At 42.4% G+C, this 20,476-nt stretch overlaps 1 protein-coding gene across 4 annotated transcripts in view; it reads right to left on the bottom strand.

The window, feature by feature from the left end:
* Positions 1 to 18,889, bottom strand: part of COBL (cordon-bleu WH2 repeat protein) — a 208,826-nt gene extending 189,937 nt beyond the window's left edge. For all 4 annotated transcript variants that reach the window (XM_011947522.1, XM_011947523.1, XM_011947524.1 and 1 more), the window contains exon 1: positions 18,692 to 18,889. In XM_011947522.1, coding sequence (XP_011802912.1) covers positions 18,692 to 18,888 — 197 coding nt within the window. In that variant the 5' untranslated portion in view covers position 18,889. The remainder of the gene's footprint in view (positions 1 to 18,691) is intronic.
* Positions 18,890 to 20,476: the final 1,587 nt, after the last annotated feature.

The following is a 20,476-nucleotide window of genomic DNA, read 5'->3' as shown; positions in this document are numbered from 1 at the left end:
TCATCCAGCTTGCCACTCTGTGCCTTTTAATTGGGGCAATAGCTCATTTACATTCAAGGTTAGTATTGATATATGTGGATTTGATCCTGTTATCATGATGTTAGATGGTTATTTTGCAGACTTGTTTAGTGGTTGCTTTACAGTGTCAGTAGTCTGTGTACTTTAGTGTTAGTAGCTAGTAATGGTGTTTCCTTTCCATATTTAGTGCTTCCTTCAGGAGCTCTTGTAAGGCAGGTCTGGAGGTAAGGAATTCCTTCAGCATTTGCTTATTTGAAAAGGATCTTATTTCTCCTTTGCTTATGAAGCTTAGTCTGTGCAGATATGAAATTCTGGGTTGGAATTTCTTTTAAGGATGTTGAATATTGGCCCCCCATGCTCTTTTGGCTTGTAGGGTTTCTGCTAAGAGGTCCATTTTTAGTCTGATGGGCTTCCCTTTACAGATGACCTGACTTTTCTCTCTAGCTACCTTTAACATTTTTTCTTTCATTTTGACCTTGGAGAATCTGATGATTATGTATCTTAGGAGGGATCTTCTTGTGAAGTGTCTTGTTGGGATTTATATCTGCATTTATATCTTTTACATTTTTCTAGCAGAATATTTTTATTTATTTAAAGCTAAACTCTCTTTTCCTATGAATTTCCCAAGAAGTTGGGCACAGGTTTTTTTCCTCTGATCTATTCCTTAGTAAGTAACTTGCATAATTCTTGCAGGACATAATTATGGTTTCCAGATGTTACCAAATAAATTGAAGATCGGGAACTCATAGGGCACTGGTAAACACACAGGTGCAAGTGACATCAGTAAGACAGTAGAACAGGAGGTCTCTGGCTCATGTACCACAACAGAAAAAATGATTTGGCAGCCTGCCATGCACAGAAGTTCCTTTGTAAGAGCTTTGGGATCCAGAAAGAGGAATGTGAAACCCTGGTAGAGCCCCAGACTGAGGAGGGATACACTGAGAAATGAGGCCCACAGTCTGCTGGCAGGTTCATAGGCTTTGGTACCAGCTATGGACTGAAAGCATCCCTGTCCTCCCATGAACTCAGCTCCAACCACAAAGAGCTGTGGTGCTTCCAAAAGTCCAATCTTCCATTTCCTGAGAGGGGCCATACCCAACCTATCCCCCCAGTAACATGCTTGCTGACCTCAGACCCAACTGCAGATACTGAAGTAGTCATGTGCCCTGGCTCCAGCTCCTCTCGACTGTGGCCTGCTGGGAGACATGTCCATTCATACCCTTGGTGACAGGTTTCCCAAGCTCAGTCCCAACTGTACTCCCTGATACAGCCATTTTACCTGGCTCCAAACTCAGCTTGACTGAGATACCAGAGGCAAAAACATCAGTCTGGTGAGCTAGGAGTGGATCCTTACCTGCCAAAACCAATGTAAAGACTAGAGGTGTCTGCTCCTTCAAATGCACAGACACACACAAGTTTACATGGATCACAAAGCATAAGGTAAACACAACACCACCAAAGTTAACTAACAAAACCCCAGTAACCAATCCCAGAAAAGTGGAGATCCATAAATTACCTGAAAAGGAATCCAAAATAGCCATCTTAAAGAAGCTCAATGAGCTTCAGGAGAATACAGATTTTAAAACTAAATGAAATTAGGAAATCAATACATGAACAAAATGAGAAATTTAATAATGAAACAGAAGCATTAAGAAGAAACCAAACAGAAATCTTGGAGCTGAAGAATACAAGGATTGAACTGAAAAACCCAACAGACAGAGCTTCAACAGAAAACTTGATCATGTAGGAAAAATAATCAGTAAATTGGAAGCCTGGCCATTTGAAATTAACCAGTTAGAAGGAAAAAAAAAATGAAAAAGTGAAGAAAGCCTATGAAACTTACAGAACACCATCAAAGTGGTGGAAAGCCTATTTAAAGAAATAATGGCAAAAATCTTCCCAACTCTACAGAGGGAAGTTGACATAAAGTCCTAAGATCTTCAACTATATTAAACAAAAAGAGCATTACTCTGAAGCACATTATACTTTGTCTCAAATATTAGAGTTTTTCAGAAGTAAAAGACAAAGAGACAATTCTGAAAGCAGCAAGAGAAAGGTACCTTGTCACACACAAGGGAAACATCATAAGATTTATCAGCGGAAACCTTGCAGACCAGGAGACAATGGGATGATATAGCAAAGTACTGGAAGAAAAAATGTCAACCAAGAATACTTTATCCAGAAAAACTGTAGTTTAAGGATGAAGGAGAGATAAGTCTTTCCCTGTCAAAACTAGGAAGTTTGTCACCACTAGACCTGCTAAAGTTAGCTTTTCCAGCTGAAATGAAAAGATGATAAACAGCATCATTAAAGCATATGAAAATATAAATCTCATTGCTAAAGGTAAACACAGAATATTATAATACTGAAATGGTACACACAAATCACTTTAAACACTAGTATATAAATTAGAAGGCAAGTTGTCAGAATAAATATAGCCACATAAATTTACTAATGGAAATACAATACAGAAAAATAAAATCTGACATCAGTTACATAAAGTGTGTGGGGGAGGGGGAAGTAAAGTGTAGAGTGCCTGTATAAGATTGAAGTGAAGTGGATATCAGCTTCAAACAGACTGCTGTAACCATAAATTATTCAGTGTAAACTCCATGGTAACCACACACAAATACACACACACGATGTACAGTAGATGCAAAAAAGATTAAGAGAGAAGAATCAAAGTACACTGCTACAATAGTCAAACCACAAAGGAAGATACCAAGACATATAAGAGAACTATAATAAAGGTAGAAAAAAAACGACAAAATGGCAAGAGTAAGTCCTTACCTATTAATAATTATTTAAAATTCAAATATACTAAACTCTCCAATCAAAAGAAATACTGTAGATGAACAAATAAATAATCATCATCAACTATATGCTGTCTACAAGAGACTCATTTTAGATTTAAGGACACAGAGGTTGAAAATAAAGAATGAAGAATGATATTTCATGAGAAAGGTTAAAGAAAGGAGCCGGGCGCGGTGGCTCACACCTCTAATCGCAGCACTTTGGGAAGCTGAGGTGGGTGCATCACGAGGTCAGGAGTTCGAGACCAGCCTGGCCAACATGGTGAAACCCCATCCCTACTAAAAATACCAAAAATTAGGTGGGCACGGTGGTGGGTGCCTTTAATCCCTGCTACTCAGGAGGCTGAGGCAGGAGAATTGCTTGAACCCAGGAGACGGAGATTGCAGTGAGCCGAGATGGTGCCACTGTACTCCAGCCTGGGCGACAGAGTGAGACAAAAGAAAGAAAGAAGGAAAGAAGGAAAGGAAGGAAGGAAGGAAGGAAGGAAGGAAGGAAGGAAGGAAGGAAGGAAGGAAGGAAGGAAGGGAGTAGCTATACTGTCATTAAATAAAATAGGGTTTAAGTCCAAACCGTCATGTGACAAATGTCATTATATAATGATATAAGGGACAATTGAACAGAAAGACCCAATAGTTATAAATATTAATACTTGTACCACCAACATGAAAGCACCTAAATATCTAAAGTATTACATTGATAAATCTGAAGGAAGAAAGAGATAGCAATACAGTAATAATACAATAATAGGAAGAGACTTCAAAACTTTACTCTCTAAAATGGATAGATCATTCTGGTAGAAAATCAGTCAATAAGAAAATAGAATAACTGAACAACACTATAGACCAAATTGACCTAAGATGCATAATTGCCATCTAATATCAGAAAAATACAGATTCTTCTCAAGAGCATATGGAACATTCTTCAGGGTATATAACAAGTTAGGTGTCAAAAGAGGTCTGAAAATTTTAGTAAGACAAAAATCTTCCAAGTGCCTTTTCCAGCCATAATGGAATGACATTAGCAATCAATAACAGTATTTTTAAGAATGAAAAAAAAATACAAACATGGCATTCACCTTCTGTAATATCATTTTACCTGCAGTCTGAAGATATTAAATGGAAAATTTCATAAATAAGCAACTCACAAATTTAATCAGTGTGATGAAATCTTGCACCATCCTGCCTCATCCTGCCTGGGACATCAACCATCCCTTTGTCCAATGTATTCACACTGTATACTCTACCCGACCACTAGTCACTTCATAGCCATCTCTGTTATCAGATCACTTGTCATAGTATTGCAGTGCTTGTGTTTCAGTCACCCTTACTTTACTCAATAACACCCTCAAACCTCAAGAGTAGTGATGCTGGCTATTTAGATGCCAAAGAAAAGCCATAAAGTGCATCCATTAAGTGAAAAGGTAAAAGTTCTTGACTTAGTAAGGAAAGAGAAAAAAGTAGGCTGAGGTTGCTAAGATCTACGGTAAAAAAGAATCTTCTATCCCTAAAATTGTGAAGAAGAAAAAAGAAATTCATGCTAGTTTTGCTGTTGTGCCTCAATCTGCAAAAGTTATAGCCACAGTGTATGATAACTATTATAACTATATGGTTACAATTGTTATATTTTATTTTTAAATTGATTCATTGTCAATCTCTTACTATATCCAATTTATAATTAAATTTTATTATAGATGTGTACGTATAGGAAAAAACACAGTATATATAAACTTTAGTACTATCTGTGATTTCAAGCATTCACCAGAGGTTTAAGAACAAATCCCCCACAGATAGGGAGAACTACAGTACATGGAAACTGCACAATACAATCTTGAGCAGCCACTGAGTCAAAGGAGAAATCAAAAGGGAATTTAGGAAATATCTTGAGACAAATGAACATGAAAACAAAAGTTATCAAAACTTATGGGATGGAACAAAACTAACACTAATAGGGAAGTTTATAGCAGTAAGATCCTACATTTAAAAAGAAGGAAGGGCCGGACGCAGTGGCTCACATCTGTAATCACAGCACTTTGGGAGGCCAAGGCAGGGGATCACTTGAGGTCAGGAGTTCGAGAACAGCCTGGCCAACACAGTAAAACCCCGTCTCTACTAAAAATATAAAAATTAGCCAGGCGTGGTGGCACAGGCTTGTAATCCCAGCTACTTGGGAGGCTGAGTCAGGAGAACTGCTTGAACCTAGAGGGCAGAGTTTGCAGTAATCCGAGATCACACCACTGCACTCCAGCCTGGGTGACAGAGCGAGACTTCATCTGGAAAAATAATAATAATAATAGTGAGGAAGAGGAGGAAGAGGAGGAGAAGGAAGATCTCAAATAAACAACCTAACTTTACACTTCAGGGAACAAGAATAAAAACAAACTGAGCCCTAAGTTAGCATAAGGAAGTTAATAATAAAGATTACAGCAAAGATAATTGAAATAAGAGAACAGAAAAATTAAAAAAAAAAAACTCTTGGCTGTATTAAAAGAAGAGAGAAGACTTAAAAACTGAAAGAGGAGATATTGTAACAAATATCTTAGAAATATGAATAAAAAAGATTACTAGGCAGTATTACAAAAATACACTAACAAATCACATAATCCCTAAAAAAAAAAAAAAAAAGGATAAATTCCTCGACATATATAACCTACCAAAATTGAATCAAGGAGAAATAGAAATCCTGAAGAGACCAATAACAAATAAAGAGATTAAATTGGCAATTAAATCTCATCACACACAGAAAAGTCCAGGACCAAATCGATTCAATGAAGAACACTATCAAATAGTCAAGGAATAATTGATACTAGTGCTTTTTAAACTCTTCCAAAAAAAAAAAAGAAAAAGAGGAAGTATTTCCAAACAAATTTTATGAGGCTAGAATCATGCTGACACCCAAGTCAGACAAAGACTCCAAAATAAAAGAATACTATAGGCTAATATCCCTGATGAACATGGATGCAGAAATCCTAAGTAAAATACTAGCATACAAAATTCAACAGCACATTGAATGGATTATACTCCAAAACTAAGTAGGATTTCTCCCTGAGATGCAAGGATGGTTCAACATTTGCAAATTAATCAATGTGACACAACACATCAACAGAAGGAAACACAGGAGCTACATAATCGTCTCAATGGATACAGAAAAGCATCTGACAAGACTCAATATCCATGCACGCTAAAACTCTCACCGAAAAAAGGCAGAGAAGGAATTTACTTCAACATTATAAAAACCATTACAAAAAGCTCACAGCTAACATTATAATCAAGAAAAACTGAAAGCTTTTAAGGTCCATACAAAGCAAGGATGTCCGCTCTTACAACTTCTATTCACTACAGTACTGGTAGTCCTAGCCAGAGGCACTGGACAAGAAAAATAAATAAAAGGCACATACATCAAAAAATAACTGAAATTATCCCTGTTTACAAGTGGTATGATCATATACATAGAAAGCTCTGAAAACTCAATAACAAGAAAAAACTGTTAAAAGTAATAAACAATTTTACTAAAGTTGCTTAATATAAAATCAATACAAAAAATCAGTGGCTTTTTTTTTTTTTTTTTCAGAGTCTCACTCTGTCACCAGGCTGGAGCGCAGTGGCACTATCTCAGCTCACTGCAATCTCCACCTCTTGGGTTCAAGTGATTCTCCTGCCTCAGCCTCCCGAGCTGCTGGGACTACAGGCGTGTACCACCACACCCAGCTAATTTTTGTATTTTTAGTAGAGACAGGGATTCACCATGTTGGCCAGGATGGTCTCAATCTCTTGACCTCATGAGCCATCCACCTTGGCCTCCCAAAGTGCTGGGATTACAGGCGTGAGCCACCACACCTGGCCAAAAAAAAAAATCAGTGGCATTTCTATACATAAACAATGATCTATTTAAAAAGGAAATTAAGAAAGTAGGAAAATAGTAACAATAAATAATACAATACTTAGGAATAAACTTAACCAAACAGATGAAAGATCGGTACACTGAATATTATAATACATTGATGAAAGAAATCAAAGGAGACACAGAAAAATGTAAAGATGTTCTATGTTCATGGATTAGAATAATATTGTTAAAATTTCCATACCTCACAAAAAGATCTACAGGTTCAATGCAATCCCTATCAAAATCCCATTGGTATTCTTTACAGAAATAGAAAAGAAACAATTCAAAAATTCATATGGAACAATAAAAGATCTTGAATACTCAAAGATATCTTAAGAAAGAAGAACAAACCTGGAGGTATCAAACATCCTGATTTCAAAATATGTTATATAGCTATAGTACACAAAACAGTATGGTACTTGCAGAAAATCAAACATGTAGTCTAATGGAACAAAATAGAGGGCCCAAAAATAAATCCATGCATTGAGAGCCAGCAGATCTTTGCCAAGGATGCCAAGAAATCACAATGGGGAAAGGACTATCTCTTCAATAAACAGTGCCAGGAAAACTGAATATCCACATGCAGAAAATGAAATCTGACCCTTATCTCACTCTATATACAAAAAAAAAAAAACTCAAAATAGATTATAAACACTTAAATATAAGATTTGAAGCCATAAAAGTATGAGAAGAAAACACAGGAAAAAGCTTCATGACATTGGTCTGGGCAGTTTTTTGTTTGTTTTTGTTTTTCTTTTTTTTCTTTTTTTTTTTGGTAGGTAAGACACTAAAAGCATAGAAAGCAAAAGCAAAAATAGACAAATGGGACTGCATCGAGCTAAAAGGCTTCTGTCCAGCAAAGGAACAGTCAACAGAGAGAAGGGCAATTTATGGAATGGGAGAAAATACTTGACAGCCACATATCCAATTAAGGGGTTAATATCCAAAATAGATAAAGAACTCAAACAACTCAATAGCAAATAACCCCCTTAAAATGGGCCAAGGACCTGAATAGATATTTCTCAAAATAAGACATACAAATTGTCAACAGGTATATTAAACATCACCATCAGGAAAGTGCAATTCAAAACCACAATATCACCTCACACCTGTTAGAATGGCAATTTTACCAAAAAGACAAAAAATAACAATTGTTGATGACAATGCAGAGAAAAGGAAAACCTTGAACATTGCTGGCAGGAATGTAAATTGGTACAACCATTATGGTATACTGTCTGATGGTTCTTCAAAAAATTAAAAATAGAATTACCATATAATCCACCAATCCCAGTTGTGGGTATATATTTCTAAAGAAAATGGGCCAGGCACAGTGGTTCACGCCTGTAATCCTAGCGCTTTGGGAAGCTGAGGCAGGCAAATCACCTGAGGTCAAGAGTTCAAGACCAGCCTGGGCAACATGGCAAAACCCTGTCTCCATTACAAATACAAAAATTAGCCAGGCGTGGCAGCGCATTCCTGTAAACCCAGTTACTCGGAAGGCTGAGGCAGGAGAACTGCTTGAACCCAGGAGGCAGAGGTTGCATTGAGCCGAGATCGCGCCACTATATTCCAGCCTGGTTGACAGAGTGAGGCTCTGTCTCAAAAAAAAAAAAAAAAAAAGAAGAAGAAGAAAATGATATCAGAACTTTTAAGAGATATCTGCACTCCCATATCTACTGCAGCACTATTCACAATATCTACTGCAGCAGTATTCACAATAGCCAAGAAGTGGAAGTAACCTAAATGACGGTCAATGGATGAATGGATAAAGAAAATGTGGCATGTATATACAATGAAGTATTATACAGCCTTAAAATTTAGAGAAGGAAATCCTGCCACATGTGACAACATGGATGAAGCTGGAGGACACTATACTAAGTAAAAGCCAGAGAGAAAGACAAACACCACCTGATTCACTTATATGTGGAATCTAAAATAGTTGAACTCCTAGAAGCAGAGAGTAGAATGGTGGTTACAGGGGCTGGGCAATAGGAAGGTGATCAAAGACACACAGTTTCTGTTACAAAGGACAAGTAAGCTCTGGAGATCTGGTGTCTAATGTCCACCATGAGGACTGCAGCTGACAATACTGCACTGTATACTTGAAATGTGCTACAAGAGTTGACCTTCAGTGTTCTCACTACACACACACACACACACACACACACAAGTCTGTAAGGTGATGAATGTGTTAACTACTTTGTGGCGATTTCACAAATACACATGTAAATCAACATCAAGCTGTACACCTTCAATATACACCATTTCTATTTGTCAATTACATTCCCAATAAAGCTGAAAATAAAACACAAGAAAAAAAAATTACTTTTCCCAATAGATACTTGGGACAGTGGACATTTATTTTTTGGTTAAGGAAATGGAAGGAAACTGGCATAAAAGTACATATTTAATTTAACAAGTGATTACAGATCACCTAGTGGGTGCAGTGTGTTACTAGGCCAATTGGAAAACTCTAAAAGAAATAAAATTTTGTCTCTGACCTCAAAACACTTGCAAAGCCCTAGATGCCTGACCAGCCAGAGATTCTCATTCATTCCTCCGTGACCCTGAGCATGAGCTGCGGGTCCCTAACACTGAGCCATAAACCCACAGGCAAACCCAATCCTGCAAGAATCCCTAAAGTGCCTTCTTTCTCATCCCACTGCTACAAGAAAAGAGCATCGATAATGTTCTCATTGACACAAGCAATGCTCAAAGCTATCTCCATGACAATATTTACCCTCATCCACTCTCCAGGAAGTGATTAAGGAACAGCAGGTGCCAATGAGGAAGATACTAGACACCCCTGGGAAATGGGTGCTGGTGGTGGCGGGAGCAGCTGGTGGGGCCCGGGCAGCCCCAACCCTCCAGAACCTCACAGCAGGGCTTGCAGGCTAATAACTACCATGAGTTCTGATTCTTTCAGATCCTGGGTAAAAACCTTCATCTCAATGAAGAGCTCCAGGAAACAAAACAGGGAGAACATCACCATGCACCTGCAGACACGACAGTCCACAGAGAACCCTCAGCATAGGGAATAGACTTCTTAAATATGCGAACACCACAGGCTCCTGATCACATCCTGTGTATCTGTGATGAGCCTGTGGGCACACCGTGCACCGCCCATGGTGTCCTCCAGTCCTCTTGTGGTCTGAGGATGGGGAGCTGGTCCCTGGGTTTCCATGAGGCAGGGGAGCTGGGGTCCACTCTCACTCCATCTGACCTGACTCGCTTTCCCTCTAATCCCCACCAAGAGGCTGTGTCTACCCAGTAAACAGATACAGATCAGTTGTCAAAGAACACAAAAAATTGCACAAATGCTACTACTGTGATCCTCTGTTCTTTTAGTCCAATAACTGGAGACAGGTATGGAGCATCTAGAGAGGTGAAAGGGAATAGACAGTCCGGGGGCTCCATTGCTTTTCCCACGCACAGAGAATAATCCCACCCGGCCACAACAGAAGCTAGTATGCGGCGTGCTCACAGAGGAGTATATTAATTCCAGCCAAATAAATAGTTGAGTGCCCAAATCTCCACCTTGTGCGCTAAATGGATCTCCACAATCTGCTGGTCAGTCCTCCACCATGTGGGCCTTTGCATCCATGCCCCACCCCGTGAAGGCAGCTCTGCCTGGCGAGTGCTCCTCATGTGAAAGCTGCCATGACACCTTCAGCAGTTGAGGGTGGGAGTAGATCATCAACAACCCACCTACCCAAATTTAAATTGCGGGGAGGCAAAACTATGCCCCCAAACACTGTAAGAACATGATAATAAAACCCAGTCCCCACAGACATGGGTTATCAGATGTGCTTCAGTTACTTGCAGGGCACAGTTACCCTCTCAACCTGGAGGAGACCTCAGACACCATCCCTTCCCAGGGCTGGAACCTGCACCCAGGACAGCGGGTCTTCCACATGAAAGTGGGAGGTTTGGGGGCTGCCGGGAGCTCCAACTTTGGCTGCTGCTTTGCTCTCTCTGGGGCTGCCTCTACTTGTGCCAGGTAAACACAGTTTTCTAAGGAAGACCTGACTTGGCAGCATAAAAAACCTGGACACACACAAGCTCGACCCTGTGAGGACATGCGTCCAATAGCAGGAACTTGTTTTATGACGTTTCCTGCAGGGTTTGACACTCCATGTGACCCTTCCCAGGCTCATGTAAAATGCAGCTTGATTGACTACTTTTCCACTACACACTTTTCTGGAGCATGTCTTTGCCCAGCAAGGTGTGAGGGGATGCCGTTTCTGGTACTCTGCACCACGCCCTTTAAGTTGCTACTGGCTGACATTTTCAAATGCCAAACTCCAAACAGTCCGCCAGTTCTTTCAAGCCTCCTTTGATGGTACTGGAGAATTCACCCAGAGAGAGGCCACCCTTGGGACAACGGCAGCACCCAACAATGGACAGAGAAGCAGAGCTGCTGCCTACTCCCTGTGGGTTTTCCTTACACGTCATCAGATCCCAACCTGCCTCTCATCTCCTGAGGACAAAGGATTAATGATTCTCTAATTGGGTGTCACTAGTACATCCCTCCACAAGACCTCAGTAGGTCACTGGGCCACGGGCAAGTGGAAGAGGCTGTCTGGCCACTCACACATTCTCGCCACCTCCTGGGTCTGGCCATCCCTCCTCACTACCTCTGATAGAGCAGCCCCACCCTGATCTGCAGCTTTGCCCTTTGATTAGGGATTGGGCGTGATTTCCCACATCAGCACTGGGTGCAGTGATGGCGCTCGGAGCAGCCTTCCTGGGATGGAATCCTGGTACCACTGCTCACTGCCTCTCTGACCTGGGTGGCGTTGACTGCATCCTTTGTGCCTCAGTTTTATTACTGGTGAGAGCAGAATGACAGTGCCCACCTCACAGGGTGGATAGAGTTTTACGTGAAGTAACATTTTTAAGGCACCAAGCACAGTGCCAGGCATGTAGTAGGCACAAGGTCAGTGCTTGCTAAATAAACGAGTTAATTTGTTCTCACCTGTTCTATTTTGGATTCTACATAGTAAGGCATTCGCCTAGTGCAGGGCAAAGGATCACCTGTCTGTATGTTGCCAAATGCCATCCTGCTCTCAGCAAATACCAAGATATTAGACCCTTTCAAAGCAGCATCTTTGAAACAATGCAGAATAGTTTCTCTGACTGTACAAAGAATAAAACTAAGAGAGTTAGACCCTCCCAGAATATCAAACAGAGTCAGGTATGTTAGGAAAGTGACTAGGGCTATGGCTCTCCCTGGCCTCAGGGATGATCCCATAGGATCGCCATTTTCGTTGACTTCACAGACATCAAGAAAGTCTCAATCTCTTTCCTTCTCTCTCTGCCTCTCCTTCTCTTCCTCTCATCTATCTATATTCAGGTTAAATCCCAGGTTCAATGGAAAGATAAAAGACAGTAACAAAATGGAATGATTACCATAAAATTAAGATAGCAGGGGTAGTGGGGGTTATAAGAACAGGCCTTTCAGGTTTCTCTCCCCTTCCTCCTCAACATCGTTTTTACCTCTAACTTCCTTACCTCTGTTCCCCCAAATGCCTTTTAAGTACTCATAAGGTAGAGGTAAATGTTACTTTTTTTTTTTTTTTGTATTTGTTGTGGTCTCTGATTTTAAACTTAACAAGTGAGTATAATTATTATACTTCTTTAAAAATAATATTTTCCAAATGTGTACAGATGTCAAAATTTTTTTTTGTTTGAGTCAGTGACTTCAATTAGAAAAAAAAAAAAAACTGGTTTTCTTTCGTAGGTGGTTCTTTTTGAAATCTTAGCAGAGCCCTAGATGAGAAACGGACAGCCTGTCCCAATACCCGTCCTAGTGCAGAGGGGCCACTGTCACTCAGAAAGCAGGCAACAGCAAAAGATTGCTTGGGGAACACACATGGATGTCAGAGAGGCCAAGTCCTACTTCCATTTCCATCACACCCTGGCCAATTAATGAATTACTCGTCTCTAATTGAGGGGACTTCTATCTACATTACAAGCCAGCTGTCCTACCAGATCCTCAGACCCCATTCAGTGTGGAAATGGACTGAAAAATACTCTGTGATGAGGCTGCCAAGGGTCGTTCTTGAGCCACTGACACAAATCATTCCTATAGTCCCCCTGTTCATGCCACCCCACCAGTGAGACCTTGGGCTCGCTCTTAGGACCGCATACTCATCAAGTATCCCTGACATCTAGCAGAGCCAGTGACATGCACCACAGCAGGGGACTGCAACTTTAATATGCAATCTGAACCTTCAGGGCTTGCTGAAACACAGGTTGCTGGGCTCCTCCCCAGTATTTCTACTCAGGGGGTCTGGGGAGGGGCTGGGAATTTGCATTTCTAACAAGTCCATTGCTGCTGGTCTGGAACCCTACTTTAAGAATTACTAGACTCTAAGTACCCAGGACACGCACACTTAGCACATACGTGTTAAGTAAACAGGTCACTCAGTGCCAAGTTTACAAATCACTTTAAGGTAGCTGTAGCTACTTCCCAACACAAAGTTAAAACAAACTTAATTTGCATGAACTGTCAAATCTTAAACTGGTTCAGAGTGGCCTAGTTTTTTGTGTGGGACCTAAGCTCTGGATGAGGCAGACTCTGGAGTAACAGAGTCAAGCCCTGGGAGAGAGTCCAGTCTAACGGCTTAATGTGGGTCTTCTACAGCAGTGGTCCCCAGCCCCCCGCCACAGACGAGGACTGGTCAATGGTGTGTTAGAAGCCAGGTCGCATAACAGGTGAGCAGTGAAGAAGGAAGCATTTCCCCCTGAGCTCCATCTCTTGTGCGACCACAGTGGCATTCGATTCTCACAGGAGTGTCAACCCTATTGTGAACTGTGCATGCACTCCTTATGAGAACCTAATGATACACATAATGCGCTTGAATCATCCCAAAGCCATCCCTGGCCTGGTCTGTGGAAAAACTGTCTTCCACAAAACCAGTCCCTTGTGCCAAAAAGCTTGTGGCCTGCTGCACTACAGGCAGCTCGTGCCAACAAGGCCCTACACAAAGGAACACGTCGGCAGAATACAAAAAGGGTCAATGTGGAGACAGGTGACCTGAGGAAGCCCAGAACCGGGAAGTCTGTTGGCTAGAGAGGCAGGACCCTAGGTGTGAGGCTGAGGTCTCTGTAAGGATGCAGTTTCAGAGAGGCCTGGGTCCCAGGCCTGTCAACTGAGGTGGGCAGGGGCCTACCTCGCAGATGCAAATCAGAAGCCACGTCACCAGAAACGGAACCCATGACTAACACCAGAGCCACAGTGAGGAGGATGGTGTCAGACCTCCGAGAGCTGGCCAAGCCCTCACAAACCGAAACACCTCCTGAGGCCAAGCAGCTGCTACCAGTCTTTGAGGGCTCTCACGATGTGAGTTCAGGGACAGATGCGGGTTGTCGCTAACTGGAGAGGGAATGCCTTCTATAAAGGCATCCACATTTCAAAACTTAAAAGACAATGCTGGCCAGGTGCAGTGGCTCACGTCTGTAATCCCAGCACTTTGGGAGGCCGAGGCAGGCAGATCACTTGAGGTCAGGAGTTTGAGACCACCCTGGCCAACATGGTGAAACCCCGCCTCTACTAAAAATACAAAAATTAGCCGGGCGTAGTGGCAGGCGCTTGTAATCCCAGCTGCTCAGGAGACTGACCAGGAGAATTGCTTGAACTTGAGAGGCGGAAGTTGCAGTGAGCCGAGATTGTGCCATTGCACTCCAGCCTAGGTGGCAGAGCAAGACTCCATCTCAAAAAAAAAAAAAAAAGTCCAGGTTACCAAAGTGGGCTCTGGCTCCCAGGAATTTACTCTATTGAAAAGGGTAGTCTTCCAATAGAAGCATAATCACACCAAGGTGCACCTGACTTGTAACCTTATAACTTTCAGAACAGCCTTCTTGGGGCCTACTCAACAGTGCATGGCAGCAAAGCTGTCCTCTCAAAGGTTACTTCCCGCAGACTCCAGGGCCAGGACCTCATACCTAAGAGTGCAAGGCCAAGGCCACAGCCCTTCAGAGTCCTCCAGGAGACCACACATGTGCTCCATCAATACTTTCACAGGACAGAGAGGGCTGAAGGTCCCTCCCAGCCTCCCTTCCCTTGTACCTGAGAACAGGTGAGTCCTCTACAGAAGGAACATGGAGGCCCAACACCTGTTGCTGCAAGAGTCCTATGCTGTTTCACAAGGACAGGGACCTAAAACTCCCTGCACAGGTCTAAGGTTGTCTGTTGTAAAGGGGGTGTAATGCCCTGTAGAGGCAGAATCACAGGACTGAAAATGAGGCAGATTTCCTCTCTTCTGCAAAAGGAAGGCTTGCCTTCTTCTGCCCCAGCCCTTGGCCTTGAACACCAGCTTGGCTGCAAGGCACTGACCACATCACAACGATAAAGCCCAACACACTAAATACCTGACACCCTTTTGTAAAGACCTCTTCGAAGATCTTTTCTTTTTTTTTTTTTAGACGGAGTGTCACTCTTGCCCAGGCCGGAGTGCACAGGCACAATCTTGGCTCATTGCAACCTCTGCCTCCTGGGTTCAAGTGACTCTCCTGCCTCAACTTCCCGAGTAGCTGGGATTACAGGCAAGCACCACCATGCCCAGCTAATTTTTTTTTACTTTTAGTAGAGACAGGTTGGCCAGGCTGGTCTCGAACTCCTGACCTCAGGTGATCTGCCCACCTCAGCCTCCCAAAGTGCTGGGATTACAGGCATGAGCCACTGCACCTGACTGAAAGATCTTTTCTTTTCTTGTGCCTCAATTAAAGTGATGTGATGGTGGCCTCTGTCTAGCAGCTGTGTGGGGTGCTGGTAATACCATCCTTAAGGTAGGCCAGAACATTTCCCCCTGTGAATGGCCCAGAGCACCAATTCTCATGTTTTAATCTGTAAGAACAGACTGCAACTTTTATTTATGTTTCTAAATTCAAGGGAAGCTGAAAAAAAAAAAAAATCACTGATTTTCCAAATGGGATTATCAGCATCCAATTACTAATGTGTTTCCTTTGCGGAATATTTCATGTCAGGGAATAACACAGTTAAGGGGCTGACTATAAATTACAAACTCCTTGCTTATCCTATGAAAAGGTGGCATGTTCTTTACTAAACCCACTTTTTAAGACAGAAGAGAGAAACCACAACGACAAAAAATAAGTAGATCTATTTTAAGTAAGGGTCAGGAATTTAACTGCAGCCCACTCTTATATTACTAAAGAGCATAACATAAAACCAATTCCCAAAGCAAGGAGCTGCTGCATCCACAATAGTCATCCCACCAAAGACCCACTGGAGGCAGCTCACAGCTGCTGCTATAACTCACTGATGCTTCAGGAAACCATGAGAGGGGATAATAATTCACTACTTAAGAAATATAACGTTATTTTAACACTCCATCTCTAAGGCTGCACCTATTCTCAGTCACTACATTACAAAACTACATGGTGGCAACCTCTACTTTATAAGGGAAATAAAAGAAATGAAAGCATTTTTAAAAAATAATATTTTTACTTTTGGAATGGGCATTCTATTCTTTCCTCATGCATTTGTAAAACTGGACCCATGAACTGCAGAATTAAGACATGATCCACAATGCCATTTTATTTCCTTTTCTTTCTTTTTTTTTTTTTTTTCCCCCAAGATGGAGTTTCACTCTTGTTGCCCAGGCTGTAGTGTAATGGCATGATCTCGGCTCACCACAATCTCCACCGCCTGGGTTCAAGCAATTCCCCTGCCTCAGTCTCCCGAGTAGCTGGGATTACAGATTATCTGCCACCACATCCAGCTAATTTTTTTGTATTTTTAGTAGAGACGGAGTTTTGCCATGTTGGCCAGGCTGGTCTTTAACTCCTGACATCAGGTGATCCGCCCACCTCAGTCTCCCAAAGTGCTGGGATTACAAGTGTGAACCATTGCGCCTGGGCCACAATGCCATTTTCTAAACAAAATATGCACCTAGGAATTGGGCTAAAATATAAGAACAGCGAGTAAACCCTAATATACTCACTGAGAAAATTTCATGCATATGCTAAAGTGTCTTTTAAAACTATAATAATGTGACTAATTTCTTAAGTTACAAAGTTGTATAGGAAAAGTGTACCGTGGCCTACGACTACTTTATAAAACAAAGAAACTCACAGAAACTCCTGTCACTCCACTGTTTATGAACCCTGGAGGGAGAGCCTATCGAACTGCCGCAAGAGACAGTGGCTTCCGGTAGACCAGGCTTTGAGCCCAGGCACCTCCCACCTTGATCTGCTGTAGATAGCTAATTGTGCCTGAGCCCTCCTGCTATGACCACAGCCACAGGACCCCCACTGAGGAGCCACCCCTGGTTCCAGCCCAGTGGCATCACACTGGAAAGCAGGTTGGCCTCACCTGGTGCAGCTGCAATACTGCATCCCATGACTCAACAGTTCCAGTCCTAGGCATATTCCGAGGCCTCGAGCAATGCCCCCCAAATTTTTATTCACTTATCTCATAAAATACTTTTGAAAAACGTATGTACCCCTTTGCCAATTAAACTATCACCTGGAATTTTGATTATAAACTGGTTAATTTGAAAAAGTAACAAAATAGTTGCAAAGGATTAGGTAATTTCAACTATAATCTAAATACTGGTATTTTAAAATACAATGCTTACATCACTTTTTAAAAGGCATCTGTGAGAATAAAAACACCCAGGGTGATTTAATTTTCCCCATTATCCATTAAAATTACTTAAGCAAACTGCTTCGTAAGAATAAAACATTTTATATCATTTCTTTTTTTCTGGAGATTAAGTTTCGCTCTTGTTGCCCAGGCTGGAGTGCAATGGCACGATCTTGGTTCACTGCAACCTCTGTCTCCTGGGTTCAAGCAATTCTCCTGCCTCAGCCTCCCCAGTAGCTGGGACTACAGGCATGCACCACTATGCCTGGCTAATTATTTTGCATTTTTAGTAGAGATAGGGTTTCACTATTTTGGCCAGGTTGGTCTCACACTTCTGACCTCAAGTGATCTGCCTGCCTCGGCCTCCCAAAGTGATGGGACTACAGGCCACCATGCCCAGTCCATTTTATATCATTTCTTATTCTCCCTGTTTTCTTAGAAAAGCTGCTTCAATTCACTGCTGCATCAGAACTACACAAATATACATGTATGCCTGAAAGTTGTTGTAATTAATCATTCTATCATACTTCTCTACAGTAAAAACATGTATTAATTATAGTCAACTTTTTTCTGTGACTTCATTAGTTTTTATTACACATTGGGTTATCACTAAAAGCATCAGTAAGAATAGCACAAAACTATTCAAACAAAATTATGATATATTTTGATCAATGTCAAACATAAAACGTGCAAGTCTATTGGTCATAAACTTGAAATGCTATGATGAAGGAGGCTTTGCCAATGTTTCAGCTGCACCTTTTGTGAGTGAAGTGGCATGGGACACTCAGCCACAGGCAGATCAGTCCTGAGAAGAGTGCATGTGGGAACTGAGGGTCTCAAATTCAAGCCCTTAAATTGGAAATCCATGATTGGGTTGGTTTATTCCTTCATCTAAACCTGAAATATTTTCACTTTAGAAAGCTGATTGCCAGTTGTACGCACACCGCCACAGGTTGCTGCAAGTAGGTGTGGGAATGGCTAATTCAGGAGGCTGCCCTCCTGGCTGGGTCCCTTCAGAGCCGAGGATGCCTGAGACACACTGTGGCTGCTGTCCCACCCGGGGGTGTAGGTCACCATTGCACCTGCCCTCCTTTCTGAGTCTGCCTCCTCATAGGAGGGAGCCCTGGAGCCCCAGCTCTCCTAAGCATCTGGTGAGCCATCATGGCTGGGCCAGTTAGCATAAGCCCACCCCAGGTGAGACAGTCCAGGCTGCTCTAAGTGGTCACTAGGCCTGATTTATATCCATGAGGTCCCTGAGGTCAGACCCGATGAGGGAGAAAACGCAATACGTCAATATCTGCCTTTCCATTCTCCCCGCTATACTCGCAAAGTGAGTACAGCGACTCCTCCCGCAGCACTGGCTCTCACCTCCCATTGAGCACGCTTCTCTTCTCCAGTCCACTGGGCAGGACCACAGTGACATCCACAGTGCTGGCCCTCAGCGCCTCCTTCATGCAAACCAAGTTCTGCTGTGACCCAAGGGCCCCGTCGTGGGGGGGCTTCTGGTCGCTGTGCACGTGCAGAGTGGCAGCCTTTCCAGGCGGTGGGGGAGCACGAGCCTTCATCTTCCTCCTTAAAAACCACAACACAGAGGCACGGAGTGAGTGGCAATGTTCCTACCTGCCTAGGAATAATTCACTCTTATACATACTCAGGTCTGTCTTCAGGAGCGCCTTCTAAGTGCTATGGCCTTTTTAAAATCAGTGTCCCCCAAACAAGTAAAAACTAATAAAGTAAACAAAATAGAGAAAGGGTTATCGAAAGGAAGCATTCCCAGAAAGAAACACCTTAGAAATGTGCTAGCTGTTGGGGAGGTACACAAGCCTGTTTTCACAGGATCTGGTCAAGGGGAGGGTGGGTGCAGCGGGGTTTGGACTGACCCTTCTGAATTGTCACGGGGATGACATATCACAGGAATTAATGATCACAATGAATCAGGTGGGCTCGCTGACACGTGCAACACACTATTAAATCTTGCCCCAGCTCCAAATCTATGGCCAGCCCGCACTTATCCCCAACAAATAATCTGTCCCCAGCTACTCAGAGGCATCCTCGTAATAGAATTTCATCCAACCTCCCTCCCCACGTGCAGTGTCACCACCCTGGTCCAAGCCCTCATCTCTATGGCACACACAAAGGTGGAGTCACGTGAATCACATACGGTACACACTCCACCCTTCCCTCCACAGTGTCACTGGAAGCAGCCTGCAAGGACTGTTGTCTTCTCAGGCCTGACTTTGCTCGGGGCATGCACTGCTTACATGCCTGGCAGGGCCCGCTGGCTGTGGCCTAAGCTGCAACCAGCAGGCTGCAAGGGCCCCAGGGAAGTTTGTTTGCCCAGCAGAGTGCTGTGTGCATTAGTATGTGCATGCATGTGTGTGTGCCTGCATGTGCATGTGTACACATTAAAGTTAGCCAACATTTAAAAAACTGGAATATGTCACACTAACAAAATGAATTTTGGCCTGATTTGGGAGAAAATATTTGATGAAGCCTAGACATCTTCACAATAAAAAACGGCTGTGTGTTTCCATCTGGACCTATTGACCGCAGGACCTGTTCACTCAGTGATATCACACATCTGTGCCCTGTAGGGCTGTAAACACATACCCAAACTTCCAGAGAGTCTGAAGATCTCCACCAGCCCTAGACCTGAACCATTCTTCAACGTCCTCCACCCTTCTGGCAATTGGCCTACAGCTCCAGTTTCCGAAGCTGTTTACTTTTAGAATGGGCATTCTGTTCTTTCCTTATGCATTTGTAAAACTGGATCCATGGACTGCAGAATTAAGACATGATCCACAATGCCATTTTCTTTCTTTTTCTTTCTTTTTTTTTTCTATTTTTATTTTTTGAGATGGAGTTTCACTCTTGTTGCCCAACCAATCCCCAGCCGTCTTGGCCTCACTGTACTCTCTGCCTCACTTGTTCTGTTCTCAAAGATATGGCTCAAAACAATGTCATTGGAGAACCCATTTCTGGGTGCTCCAGGCCTGGGCACACACATAGCTGAATCGGTAATATATACATTGGCCGCACTGTGGCTGGAAGCACTTGGGAAGCTTAAAACACGCCCAGGTCCTATCATGGACCAGTTAAATCTGAATACCAACTCTATTATTTTTTTTTTTTTTTTTTTTTTTTTTTTTTTTT

This window comes from Colobus angolensis, unplaced genomic scaffold (genome assembly GCF_000951035.1).
Source record: "Colobus angolensis palliatus isolate OR3802 unplaced genomic scaffold, Cang.pa_1.0 Scaffold268, whole genome shotgun sequence".
Classification (NCBI taxonomy): Eukaryota; Metazoa; Chordata; class Mammalia; order Primates; family Cercopithecidae; genus Colobus; species Colobus angolensis.
This window is presented reverse-complemented; position numbering and strand designations above follow the sequence as displayed.